The sequence below is a fragment of the Hypomesus transpacificus genome, chromosome 6 (genome assembly GCF_021917145.1).
Source record: "Hypomesus transpacificus isolate Combined female chromosome 6, fHypTra1, whole genome shotgun sequence".
In the NCBI taxonomy this organism is placed as follows: Eukaryota; Metazoa; Chordata; class Actinopteri; order Osmeriformes; family Osmeridae; genus Hypomesus; species Hypomesus transpacificus.
In genome coordinates this window covers 10,919,556-10,934,085 of record NC_061065.1, presented here as the reverse complement: position 1 = coordinate 10,934,085, position 14,530 = coordinate 10,919,556, and the positions used below count along the sequence as shown (strand labels likewise).

Below are 14,530 nucleotides of genomic sequence, written 5' to 3'. Positions count from 1 at the left end.
GTCTTCTTAGCACACACACACATCAAAGAAACAGACAAATATAGTAGATATGCATTCATGTACATACATGTATACACATACAGACAAGCACACGCAACGTCTGCTGCATGGGTGTGTGTGTAAGTTGATATCAGATGATCCGTTGAGTCAGAGGGGGGGGGGGAGTGTGAAAACAATTCCAGTCTAAACAGTATGTGTCACTCCCGCCGGCCGAGCCAGTTCCTGGGGTCACTTCCTGGTATTCAGGATCAGCGTCCCCTCCACACAGGCATGGACCCTGGGCTCTGCTATCGCTATGACAACCCAGGAATGATCAAACCTGCTCACACTATTCCAGGACTGAGAAAACAGACAGAGTAGTGTGTGAATGCGTGTTTGTTTGTGTTTGTGTGGGTTGACGCCACCCCGGAGAAGTCTGCAGGCTGAATCATGATGTACTCTGTATCCAGACCCTGCGTTCTGTAATCTCACATGGTCAACAAGTCTCATAACATAACAAAAATGGACAATAAAGTTTTGTTTCATTCAAACCACCAAGACTCCAGCTCCAGGCTAGTGATGTGCCCAGGAAACAAAGAGACTCTAGACTATAAAAAGAAAAGTACGTTTTTGAAAAAAGAAAAAAAGAAAGAACAGACACATGCCAAACATGGAGGCCAATTTGGATGTCAGGAGGTGTGTGTGACATTAATGGAGGAGATGAGAGAGAGAGAGAGAGAGAGAGAGAGAGAGAGAGAGAGAGAGAGAGAGAGAGAGAGAGAGAGAGAGAGAGAGAGAGAGAGAGAGAAAGAGAGAGAGAGAGAGAGAGAGAGAGAGAGAGAGAGGAAAGAGGGAGCTGGCTCGGATAAAGGAAGAGGATAAGAGAGCAGCGAGGAGGACTGAAGGAATGAGAAAGGAGAGAAGAGAGAGGAGTGCTGGACGTGCTCTTTGAGGATTCTCCCCACACCGACAGCTCTGTCCACAGCCCAGCACCAGGCCAGAGGAACGCACAGATCAAACAGGACCAGTCTACAATATGTGTACAGCGTGTGTGTGTGTGTGTGTGTGTGTGTGTGTGTGTGTGTGAGTGTGAGCAGGTGTCAGGAACAGTCTAGGTTCAGGTGGTACAGGTGGAGCTCCTCAGGCAACTTACTGTTCCACCACTAACCACATACACACACACACATAAGTACACACCAACAAACCCACACAGGTTGGTTTTCACACACACGCACACCACCAACACATGCACACTATCACAGACCGACATTTCCATTATTAGTGAATACAGCATGATTAAAGAGTTCTGACCAAACACACATCACTTAGAGAGAGAAGTTAGAACGTTTACAGATAATGAACACTGTTCCTCAGAGCTGTCACTCAACATGGCCATCTTCCTCCTCCAGTGACAAGGAGGCCACATCAAAGCCTGACTGATAGGGGTTCCTGCTTGGTCACCACTAAGTACTGTCTGTCACTGAATGAATGTGGCCGTGTGTGTGGTGGAGTGTGTGTGTGTGTTAGGGGGTGGGGGGCAGAGAATGGAGAAAGACAGAAGCTGAAGGATGTGTATATGGTGTGTGTGTGTGTCTAACTCGTATTTGAAACGATTATCTCGCCTATTGTAACATCCTCCTACTGTTACAGTACAGGACAATCAGTCTAATGCACACATGCAAGCTACTGTGTTCATTCTCCCTGGGAAACTCTCTGTGTCTTTCATCCCAGGACCACCTGGTGGTGTGGCGGTGACACTGGCATCCCGTCACAACCTGCTCCCACACGGCACAAAGGGGACAAACACACAAAGGCGTTCTTCATATCTGTCTCTGATTACCATGTGACTGACATCTGATTCAGCCTGCTGACCCGGTCGTGACGCCTCCGACACACACAGATGTGTGCGAGCAACACACACACTGGCGTGCGAGCGCACACAAACACACACACACACAGACACGGATACACTGGAACACACAGGAACACACAGGAACACACTTACACAGGAACTCACAGATGCGTAACACACCATCCCACTCCAGGGCATGTCCCAGTACATTGTTCGAATAGTGAATCATGACAAATGACACCGGACACTAGTCCTGCCTGACCCACACCTTCAACTAGACCCTCCTCTACCTAACACAATGTCTCCACACACATACACACACACACACATACACACACACACACACACACCAGGAGCCACTATGTCTCTGATCTTAAGGCAATGTCTCCACACAAACACTCTACACAAAACATCTGAAATGCCAGATACAACGTGTGATTCTTATCTTTCGGGAAATTGTGAAAAGGTCTTAATGTGTAATTATCAATAAACCTATTTCTGGGATTATCGTCTTGAAACCCTGGCCCTGTTTGACAGCGCCCAGGTAACACTAGGAGCCTGGACAACACAGCTGTAGCCATGGTTACACTGACACCTGTCATGGTTCCAAGAATGCAGCTATTAAAATTCCCTTCAACAAGAATGAGCTACATCTGATCATCTCTTTACAGTATCCACATACACACACACCCACACACACACACACACACTGTACACATTCACACACAGAACTTAATACTGTCCCTTACTACGAGCCAAGCTCTCAAGATGACAGAAACATCTGATATACATTCCACTCCTATTCCCCTGGCAGTGTGTGTGTGTGTGTGTGTGTGTATGTGTGGGGTTTTCTATCTCAATGTCCTCTCAAACTTGAGCAACAGTTAACATGAACATGACACAAACCACTTCAAACCAAACCCATGTGATGCCACAACACAGCAGAGCTACAAAGTGTCTTCACACCAGGTGTTCTCCTCTGTCTGAGCCTGGCCTCAGAGTGGCTGTGTCTGAGCCTGGCCTCAGAGTGGCCGTGTCTGAGCCTGGCCTCAGAGTGGCTGTGTCTGAGCCTGGCCTCAGAGTGGCTGTGTCTGAGCCTGGCCTCAGAGTGGCTCTGGGACCATTACAGGTGTTGTAGAGTCAACCTGGTTGCTTCTCAGTCCAGATCTGATCTGAAGTTTAGTCCCAAAGCCTCCACAACTCTGCACCACAAGCCTCTACACACAGGCAATCAGCCAGCCTGTGAGGGAAAGTAGAGTACCATTTATTTAACCTGTATTGGAGACAGGCTAACATGACAGTGTCTGGGAATGTGATTGGTAAGAGAGTGTTGGAGGGTATTCAAGTTTTACGTTCATTTTGTTCACAAATACAGGTACAGATCCAGGCCCAGCAGCGGCAGGCGGTCGAGGAGCAGGAGGCGGTGGAGAGGGGCAGGGGGGGGCTAGAGTGGTGGTCTCACCTACGGACGGCGCCCTCCAGTGGTGGGGAGGACACTCCAGGATGCCCTGCTGGGTCCGTCCGAACATGGCGGAGTAGACAGCGATCTGCATGCCCTGCTTACAGCTCAGCTTCATCCTCTCCTCCTCACACGCCACCTTGCTCTTATACTCGTCTGAGAGGATGGAGGGACGGAGGGACGGGTGGAGGGGATGGAGGGGATGGAGGAAGGGATTGGAGGGAAGGAGAGGAAAGGAAGGAAAGATGGGTGGGGCGAAAGATGGAGAGAGGGAGGAATAGAGAGAACAAGAGAGAGAGAGAGAGAAAAAGAGAGAGAGAGCATGAGGGTGTGAGCCACAAAAACACTTGGATATTACTTTTGTGCTGCAGCAGACTGCATAGTGATGTGAGTTTGGGGAGAGGTCCTATCTTTAGAAGCCATTTATGCTGGTCATAAACTAATGAGAAAGGGATGGATTCATAATAACTAGGAAAACACAGAGATGTGCTTTTCAGTGGGCATGTGCAGCCATGTACTGGCATTCCAGATTAGACACATAACAGTTGACCTGTAACAGAGTAGGTCTACTGGCTCTGAGGGGAGCTGAAAAGGAATGCAGCAGTGAGTGGGAGAGAGAGAGAGAGGCTCCAGCATCATCCCTCCCCCCTCTCCCCTTCTCTCTCTCTTTCCCTCCCTCCCTTCCTCCTTCCTTCCTTCCTTTCATGGGCAGTGACACCTGCCCGTTGCACCTCACTAGCATCCTATGCAGCCATTCTGCTGTGCCCGGAGAGAAGTCATTGGTTAAGTGACAAAGAACAAAGAGCTGTTGATTGGATGGCTTTCTGGTGGAGAACAGAAAGGGGAGAGGTCAGTGGATTACTGCCCACTCCTGGTCAGTTGAGTGTGACTGCCTGTCCACTGTAGAGTCACACACACACACACACACACACACACACACGCACACACACCAACACACACAGGGTCGTTAAAGGTGACTTCACTCTGGGTGGGATTAGAACACTGTTTTGCTTCCTCTGGAATGATCCACTCTGCTAGCTCCGGAGAGAGAGGCATGGGGTGAGTGTGCAAGGGGGTGGGAGGGAGAACGGGGCGTGGGAGATGGAGGAGAGAGAGAGAAACGAACAGAGAGGAGGAGAATGTGAGGGATGTGTTACTGAGAGACTTACAAGGCCTGCACTTGTAGCCCACAGTGAGGTGTCTGCTGGCGCTGCCAGGACACTGGTCTGTCCCGAAGAGACGGCTGTTAACCACCACCTGACAGCTCCTCCTGTCCTGGCACTCATCCAACATCTTCTACAGGGAGGGAGGGGGAGGGGGAGGGAGGGAGGGAGGGAGGGAGGGAGGGAGGGAGGGAGGGAGGGAGGGAGGGAGGGAGGGAGGGAGGGAGGGAGGGAGGGAGGGAGGGAGGGAGGGGAGAGAGAGAACAATTCAGAGAACAAAGTCAGCGCTGGTGAGACCGGCGGCAAACAAACTTAAAACCACTTCAAACGCCCTCCTTCCAAGGCGGTATTCTATGGGAATACTGCTACTGACAGGAAACTACCTAGCATAGGAGCTAACCCCGCCTTCTCCTCTCTCCTCCTCTCTTCTCCTCTCTCCTCCTCTCTCGTCCTCTCTTTTCCTCTCTCCTCCTCTCCTCTCCTCTATTCTCCTCTCTTCTCCTCTCTTCTCCTCTCCTCTTTGTCTCCAGTTACTCCCCTGTACCTGGTTGGGTCACACAGGTAAGTGCATTCCACAACACGGGAATTCTCCCTCGGCATATCATTCCCAGGACCCACAGGAAATTAAAATGCTTCGGAGAACTCCCATGAGTCACCTCTCCCCTCCACTGCCCTGCCCACCTCTCCTCCCTTAGACTCAAGAGTCCTTTCCTATCTTTTCTTTCTTCTTTTCTCTTCTCTTCTCCAGGTGACCTGCGAGTGTTCCTGTAAAAATCAAACGTGCCGCCCACGTGGATTCGAAGCGCGTCTGCAGCCTTCACGCGCACGCTGACATGTTGCCACGCGCCATTAGAGGAACACAACGCTCAGGGAGACGCTACGGAAAAATGAAACACAGCTACCCCACACACCTCCACCCCACAGGCTCCCACCCCACATGCTGCCAGGCTGACTCGATCTCTGGAAACACCTATCACTGACCACAGGTGGAGCACAGTTTCTGCAGTACATCAAGAGGGTGATGTCATCAGGTGCTATAAGAAGTTCTCTCAGCAGGTTGTAAAGCTGGGGATCGAGGGTGCGCTCTCGGATCCCTGCTGGCTAGAGACAGAACCAAACACCACACCATGGAGGAGCACGAGGAGAGAAAAAACACCCTTGTCTCCCATGGGGTAACCAAGGAGATGGCTGTGTGGCAGAAACCTTCACTGGAGTTTGTGTGTGTAAGGGTGTGTTTGTGTTTCCACACAAACACACACAAAAGGCTTCCGGTCTAGCCACAATCACATCGATTGAAGAGAGAATGGCTTTGTGTGTGGGGGCCAGGGCCAGACTGGCTCCCCTACAGAGGAATAACCTCAGCCCTGGGGTGTCAGTACTGACCCTGGAGTCTATTAAGGGAGGGAGGGAATGTAAGAGAGAGAGACAGAAAGAGAGAGAGACATAGAGGGAGAGAAAGATCGGGAGAGATGTTGCAAGGGAGAGAGCTACAGACGGAGAAAGAGAGAAATACAGAGATACGAACAGAGAGAGAATCCCATGATGATAAACCGACATCACCCCATCAGCTAAGAGAGCACTGGTACCTGCAGGGCAGTGGACACCGAACAGTGTGAGTCATCCTCTCGTGGGCGTGTCTCTGTGAAGGCTTGGTGATAGGCCGGGCACTGCAGTGGGTGGGAGGGGCCTCTCCTGCCGTAGAAAGCTGTTTGGACGGTGATTGTGGTGCGGGGCGGGCAGCGCACCGACAGGATGTCTCCGTCACACGCCTGCTCGGTGTAGTTCCTCAACACTTTGGACAGGTAGCCTAAAAGAAAAGGATGCCACAGCAACGGTTACTAGGGACACGCCTGGAAGGCAACAATCTGTGGCTTTCTTGTTTTGATCTCTCTGAGCAAACCCATCCTGACAGCTGGGATGATTGTGTGTGTGTGAGGTCTGTCAGGGTGGGGGGGAGGCCTGTGCGTGTCTAAAGCACCAGGAAGTTCAAATGCAGCATTCACACTGTGTCTTTACACAAACCGTCTTTACAATTGGTCCACTGTACAAAAACATCATTCAGAATACATAGAATCAGCTTAGCAAAGCAGACAGAAACCTAGCGCACCCACCCACACACACACACACACAGTTCAGTATTGCTTGCTTAGTCTTGCATGAGTTGGACAACCTCAGGGCCTCCTCTCACCTCCTTCCTTTCTCCTAATCCCTAATTTCATGGTGATGTCATCCAGAGAGGCGTTATCGTGTAGCGTGGTGAGTGTGTAGCGGGTGTGAAGACTTCTGTTTGTTGTTATTTTTCAATACCACCCTCAGTGGAACACACACACCATGAAAACCAAGGGGAACGCCTCTGTGGTCTCTCCTACACACACACACACACACGTGGGAGGAACCTTAAGGAAGATCCCTCCATGGTCCATTAGTTGTGTTACACATCAACAAGCCCTGACAAACAAGTGCCTTCAGTCAACTATCTCAGACATGGCTCCAGGCCTGGCATACCACACACCACACAGATGCTAGGATAAACCCTCAGCGTCATTAGCTACATTAGCATCCAGCCCTGCTGGAGAATAGACCATGTGTATTGGGAGCTGGTTAAGACTCTCTAGCTTAGCTGAAAGCTGCCTGTAAGCCTAGCTAACCAAGACTAAAGCTAAAGTCTAGTGTTTCAGCCTATTCCCATCTGAGAGAGGTTTGTTTGGAGCCTCTTCTCAAGCTCAGTTCCAGGGATTGCACTGCACGCCCTGTCAGAGCCTGTCAGTCAGCCTGTCCGTCAGTCTGTCCGTCAGTCAGCCTGTCAGTCAGTCAGTTTGTCTGTCTGTCCGTCAGTCAAAAGGGCCTAACCTCTTCACAAAGCAACGGCACCATTAACATTCCTGCCTGTGCGAGGGAGAGAGGAGATAAAGGGGAGAGCACTGCTTTCTTTCTCCCTTTCTTTCCTTCCCTCTTTCTTTCCTATGGTGTCTATTTCTCCTTCTTTCCGGAACCTTTCAGTCAAGCTGACTGGCATCTGTTGAAGGACCATTCAGACCACAGCCTACAGAGAGCTGGGAACTACTTCCAGTCATGCATGTCTACTCACAGGCCTTCATTGATAAAAACAAGCTTCATAACTCCAGCGTATGGATAAACACTGCTTATTTATTGTTTTGGATAGTGTAAAGAAGTACATGTCAAATCATGTATAGACACAGACAAACTGACACCGGTCTCACAAGCTTATTGACACTGCGTTATCAGTCCATGGGTACACCAACCCTAAGCAGCTACATCATTGAGTGTGTGTGGAGTGTGTGTGGAGTGCATGTGGAGTGTTTGTGGAACCCTGGGAGCACACTGATATGTGTGAGCTGTCCTCTGCAGCAGTAAAACCAGACCAGGGGGGTATTCCAGAAAGCAGGTTATGCAACATAACCGGGTAAGTTAACCCACCAGCTGATTCACAATGTTGCTACTGGCAATGTTGCTACAACGCTGGGTGTCAGCTGGGGAGTTAACTTACCCGGGTATGTCACATGACCTGCTTTCTCCCCTGGTCATGAAGGCTAGGGCACAACAGCACCAGCAGGACAGCTCCAATAAGACACTTCTGCTGACATCTACTGCTGTCATCTTGAAAGCTGTAGTTGACATTGTAGCAGAATGAGGTGCACACACACACACACACACACACACACACACACACACACACACACACACACACAGGGGTGTTGGCCTTGCCCGCTACATTCCCAGAGAGGGTGAGTGGGAACTTGGCATCTGAAAGGACCACACACAGACAAACAATAACAACAACACAGCCCTCAGCAAGACTCGGCTCACCACACTCAAACCAACAGGCTATGGCCTGATGCAACAGTGTTAAGCTACAACCCTGGCTCTTCTTGTTGTGGTGTGTGTGTTTGCCTGTAGGGTGTTGGGGGCAGTGTGCAACCACCTCTGGGTCTTGTACAGGGAGGCATAACTGGAGAGCAAATTTGTTTTAGTACAAACAGCTTTTGAATACAAACCACCTTTTTTGAAATATGACTAATGTCTGATTACTTCTAAAATCATTCCTGCTATAAAGCCGTAACAACCCTAATCCTGAAGAAAAGCACTCGGGATTATGTCTTTATCATACAGATCTCAAGGAAGAAAAATCAATGCACAGAATTGTGGAACAATATGCCCCAAAAGCACACATTTGAACCAGGACAACGGGCATGTTGGGTGGTGAAACTGAAGACAACCACACTGAAGAACAGCTGTCCTTCTATCTTACAGGCTAAATAAAGAGCTTCTCCGAGGTGTAGGTGGCTCGCCTGGAGCCCCTTCAGCAACAGCCTCTCTGGAGCCACAGACACACTGATACACCTTCCTCCACTGCCACTGCTGCTGGGGGATTGTGGGTAAAAACAAACCGATTGTCTCACACATGCCTTGAGGCGTATTCTCAAGAATCTCCCTCATCTCTTACACCTTTTCGTTGTCTCTTTTCATTCCTCCCTCCCTTCCTCACTCTCACTCTCTGTCTGTCTCTCTTTTTACTGTCTCTCGCTTCACACTCCCCTCTCTCACTTGCCTTGTTCTTTCTTTCTTCCTTTCTTCCTTTCTTTCTTTCTTTCTTTCTTTTATCTCCATTCCTTTCCCAACTCTCTCTTAACCTTTATCTCTCTCTCTCTTTGTCTCTTCCCTCTCTCTCTCCTTGTCTCTGGCGGCGTGGTCATTGTTCCTGCGTTCCACCTGTTGATTGAAGCCTCCTTTCAGAGTGAACAATGGGGCGGGGTTACGACACCTGTGTAAACCAGCCAGCCAATGACAGCTGTCCCTCAGAGGCAGCGGTGGCGGAACAAAGCCAGACGTATTTCTTCCTCCGCCTCCTCCGCCTCCGCCTCCTCTACAATCTCCTCCTTTTATCTCTCCCTCCTTTACTGGCTGTTTGACCTTCTCCCTCCATAAAGCCAGCGGGCTGGTATGTATGACTGTCTGGTTTATTTGTCTTCCATAAAACGCCACAGAAACTAAAGAAACCATCTCAGGTCTGCGGACAAAATGAATATATGAATGAATGAATAAGTGAGTGAACGAATGGATAAAAATCTGTATGAATCCACAAGAGGAGAAGACCAGCATGATAACAACACAACATCACAGCAGGCATGTCGTGTTAGCAAGTACTTCAAGCATGCAAAGAAGGACTATAATCATGGTTGCAAACATAAGCTGACATTTCCTTCTTGTACTAGCAGACATCAAATACATGAACGCTACCTAATGCTACATCTAATACTACCTTAGACTGAACTATCGTCACGTTTTTCGGACAACAGCCAACAATATTAACTCATCCCTAATTTGACAACCACTACAATCCAGTGACCTGTCAGCCAATCATAGAGGATAGTGATTTATTCCTCATCTGTGGTCATGTGACCTGAGGACAGCTTGACCCGGCACTGGAGGGGTCAGGTAGGAAGAGGATTAGGGACGGACTGCTGTGCTGTGTCAACATCATTGACAGAAAGAGAGAGAGAGAGAGAGAGAGAGAGAGAGAGAGAGAGAGAGAGAGAGAGAGAGAGAGAGAGAGAGAGAGAAGGAGAGAGAGAGAGATAAGTAGATAACCTAGAGATAGAGAGGGAGAGAGAAAGAGTGAGAGAGAAATAGAGCCAGAGAGAGGGAGAGGTACAGAGCCAGAGAGAGGGAGATAGAGAGAGAGAGACTTCCTCCACAGGGATAACTGATTAGATAAAACATGGAAACGTTCACACACAGGCATGGTCCTGCCCCTAGAGTAAACACTTTGTATATGTTTGTGTGTGTGTGTATATGTGCATTTGTGTATGTATGATCAACTAGCTTAGTGGGAAACCTGCACAACTGGGCAGTTCTCAAGCCTGCAAGGAGGGTCAAGATGAGTAGATAAGGAGAGGAGAGAGGAGAGAAGATAGGAAGGGGGTGGGAGGAGAAGAGGGAGGGAGGGTGGGATAGGAGAAATATGAGGTTAGGCTCCACGGTGCTGTTCAGGGCCGTGTCTATCTCTGTGTGTCGGAGGTGTGGGACTTCTCACAAGCTTCCCCAGGATTTGAAAGATGCCAACTCTTCCTATTGGATTAACAGGTAGATTCAGCTGAACTTTACAGCTGTACAAGACTAAATAAAACAATTCTCACGGTGCAGCCATGACACGATGCATTGGTACAGTTTATTTGTCAAGCCATTTAGCAGCCCGAACAATTCATCCACAAAGGCTTCTGTTAGACACATGTAACTGTTTATGCTATTTCATGCCAGAATGGGTTTAATGCAATTCCATCTGAGAATAGCATCAACTAGTAACCCATGTGAGCGTCCAAAGCAGTCCAGAGACGGCAGGCACCAGCCGCTCTTCATCTGGTGCTTCTGGACATGGCACATTTGCAGACCAACGGGACTTTATTGGTGTTATTTGGAGCCCCTGCCAGCTGTGGAGGCAGTGACTGGGAAGGAGGAACCTCCTTCATGTGGCGCTGAGGGAGCGAGCTGAGGTGGGCCTCCACACAGACACACCACAGCCCACGCTCTGGAAGAGCTCTCCTCACAGGCAGGAGGAGAAACACACTGGAGCCCAGGGGAGCACGTCCAGAGAGGGGAGGGGAGACAGGGGGGAAGGGAGAGAGAGAGGGGTGGTGGGACAGGGGAGAGATAGAGGGATGGAGAGAGTAGGGCAGAGAGACATTTGGAGAGTGAGAGAGTGGGGGGAGAGAGGGGGGGGGAGAGCAAGTGAGGGCAAGACAAAGTGAGACAGGCCACGTTCCGCCAGCACTTGAATGAGGCATGAGTCTCTAATGAATAGAGTAAGGATGAGTGGGGAACATTTGAAAAGAGAGAGTGAGAGAGAGGTGAGTGGGTGAGTGAGAGACAGAGAGAGAGAGACAGAGAGAAAGAGAGAGAAAGAGAGAGAGAGAGAGAGAGAGAGAGAGAGAGAGAGAGAGAGAGAGAGAGAGAGAGAGAGAGAGAGAGTGAGAGAGAGCAAGTGCACGGACCAGATCTTTTAAAAGCACGTTTGCATGATCTGCAGGATGTGGCTGCAGTGGCCAGGCCTGGTGGCTTTAACTCCACTTGTCATTAAACCTCCTTCGTTTCCCCTCCTTTTTTTCTTTTTCTCTCCTTATCTCCTCCTCTCCTCCTCTTCTGTACCTTATCTCCTCCTCTCTGCCTCATCTTCTCCTTCTTTCCACCTCCACTCAGTCTCGTCTTTTCCCCTTCTTGTGTCCTTATCGCCTCCTCTTGTACTCTCCTCCTCCTTTCTTCCTTCTCTTTTCTCCCCCCTCCTTTCTGGAGGCCCCAGCTCCAAAATAGAACCAAACTGGGACTCTGGGACTGGGAGTGTGTGTGTGTGCTGAACTGACGACCAAACTCTGGGACTGAGAGTGTGTGTGTTCTGAACTTATGGTATATAATGGATAGCTTGTGATGGGTGGTGCCTCGCACACACACAATGCAAATACACACAAAGTAACAAACGCATGCATGCGGATGCAGACAGACATACAGGCACACACACAGGATCAGCTGAGGAGGCTTACTCAAATGGAGCCCCCCTGGCTTGGACTGAAAAAACTGGACTTAACCCCATCAGAGGTAAATAGTTCAGTAAGGCAGCGTACACACACACACCATAACCACTCATTGGAATAGGAGACAGAAGGCAAACGAACCTGGGCATTCACCCCCACAGTACAGCGCTCTGACACGACAGCCAGCTCTCCCTGCAGGGCCGGAGTCCTCCCCGCTCTGGCGGGGTTAGAGGTCAGGGGCATAGGGGTATCAGTTTAGCAATAGCGCCCCCCCCTCCTCCCCCCCCCCCCCTGTGCGAGAATGGAACCAGGGGCAGCTGAAACTATCAACACTGCAGACACAAAAACAAACAGCACGGCTGGGGTCTCACAGACACAAACACCTCTCCAAGAACACAACCCAGCACAGCAAGACATGGCGGGACACCGCACTATACAGCACAGCACAGCAAGCCAAGTAACGGTTCATGGTGCAGTTTGCCAGAGCTTGCTGTGCATCACCACACACACCAGAGAAGAGACAGAGGACACCCATGGGCTTGGGAACACAGGAGGACTGCAGCAGAGAATGGGCTGGTGCTGTGCACCCTGCTGGCTAGGCTAGGCTAATCTAAGGTAAGCTGGAAAGCTTGAGGAGAAGCCTGTAGACCAGACTCGGCTCTGCAGGTCCACACGTGCTGGCTGGGCCACAGCAGCCAGAGATCAGAATGAAAACAACGCCCACCTGGGAGAAGGATCTCTACTCTAAGCTACTCCTGGGGCTGTGTGTGTGTGTGGGTGTGGGTGCATAACGTCTGCCAAGTCTTGATCTGGGGGTCTTAGAAACCCTCTCAGTGGGTTGTTGTTTGCTAACTGCCTCCCCTCCCCCAACTCTTCCCCAAACAAACTTGCACACTATGCCCCGGTCTCCCGCGCCCTCCCTGCTAGTGTGTGCCTGTTCTGAGGACCCCTGGGGGGTCAAAGGTCACTTCCCTCCTGTGAGCTCAGGGACACTCTCCTCCTGAGAGGTTCTCTGTGTCCTCCGTAGGGGGGCGGGACACACCCAACATGTGTAACAGCCCCACACACACAGGGTCAAACACACCCACACAAACACAATCAGTCACTTTTAATAGTCACTTTTATAGCCTTGGAGAGTAAGGGGACAGCCCGCTCAGTCAAAACCAGACAGCGTGTGTGTGTGTGTGCGTGTGAGAAAGAGGGACAGAGATAAAGGGGAGACAGATGTATCCTCTTTCAGCCATCGTGATCAATGTATGGTGACCTCTGACCCTAGAAAAATCAGGACTCTCCTCTGTGCCTCAATTCAGAACTGCTTGTTTCCTGTCAAACTGCTGTCCACTTCCAGACGTCCAGACACGGACCCTCCTCCCTGCTGCTCCTGGCCCAGCTCAGGCCCATCGCCCTGGGCCATTTGCCCTGCCGGTGCCCTTTCCCCCTACTAAACTCATCCCTCCCTCCCGTCATCGCTCCCTCAGTCACCCACACACGCTGTCAAGCGCGTGCTGAAAAACAATGGTCTCTTCCTTCTCATGATGAGGCTTGTGTCTCGACGTCTCACCTCGCAAACTCAACCTGTTACTTTGTCTCGTTCCATCGCTCCTCCACCTCTCCCTTCACCTCCCCTCCACTCCTGCTTCAACTTTTATGTCCTCCCTTTGTCTTTCTCTCCTTCTCCTTGTCCCTTTCTCTAGCTCTCCACCGGCTCGCGTTCCTATCTCTCCTCCTCCTAGGTCTCCTCTCTTGCTCTCTCTCTCTCCTCGTCATCCTCCTTTTCTCCCTCCCAGCCTATGTGATGTGTGTGTGCCTAAGGAGGGGCTGGGGGGGGGGCAGATTAGCAGTGCCCAGACAGGAGTTCTACAGCATGCTGTAATACAGCCTGTCAGTCTGGGCTGGTGTGGGTGGGAGAGGAGGGGGGGGGGGGCATGCACAATACCCCGTTGTTTAGACTGATCCTCCTGCCCCCTCTCTCTCTACCTCTCCAACTAACAATCTCTCTCTTTCTCTCTACCTCAGACTCTATCGGTTTACTCTTCTCCTTTCCCCACTGTAGACACACACACACAATCAGGGGTATCCTCATACCCAACCCCTGCATATCTCCAGTGGAGCTTAAAACCTCCAGCTCCTCCTTCATAGCACTGTTCTGGTCCCACCTGAACGCCACATGAAAGGAAGGAGGGATGGAGGGAGCATTGCAGGAGTCAGAAGAGGAGAGGGAAAGGGAGGGGAGCATTAGAGAAGTGAACAGAGAGGGGTTGGGTAGGGGCGGAACAAGCTGGCTCTTAAGTCCAACATAAATCAGCTCCTAAGAAGGGGAGTAAGGCAAGTATAACGAGAAGAAGAAGGGAGAGAGAGAGAGACAGAGAGAAAGAAAGGAGTGAGGGAAAGATAGAAAGATAGAGGGAGGGAGGCTATGAGAGACACAAAAAGAGAGAATGACAAAGAGAAAAGGGGAGAGAGAAAGAGGGAGGGAGGGATTGAGAGAAGGAGGGATGAAGAGAGATTGAGGGAGGGGTGCATCAAAGCGTGA

The 14,530-nt window shown here is 50.4% G+C and overlaps 1 protein-coding gene across 1 annotated transcript in view; it reads right to left on the bottom strand.

Moving 5' to 3' along the window:
* The window catches only part of LOC124468488 (protein eva-1 homolog A), a 55,031-nt gene that overhangs the window by 32,365 nt on the left and 8,136 nt on the right, over positions 1–14,530 (bottom strand). Inside the window, exons 2-4 of the mRNA XM_047021247.1 lie at positions 6,040–6,260; positions 4,460–4,586; positions 3,294–3,446 (exon numbers count right to left, since the gene is read on the bottom strand). Of these exons, the coding sequence (XP_046877203.1) occupies positions 3,294–3,446; positions 4,460–4,586; positions 6,040–6,260 (501 nt within the window). The remainder of the gene's footprint in view (positions 1–3,293; positions 3,447–4,459; positions 4,587–6,039; positions 6,261–14,530) is intronic.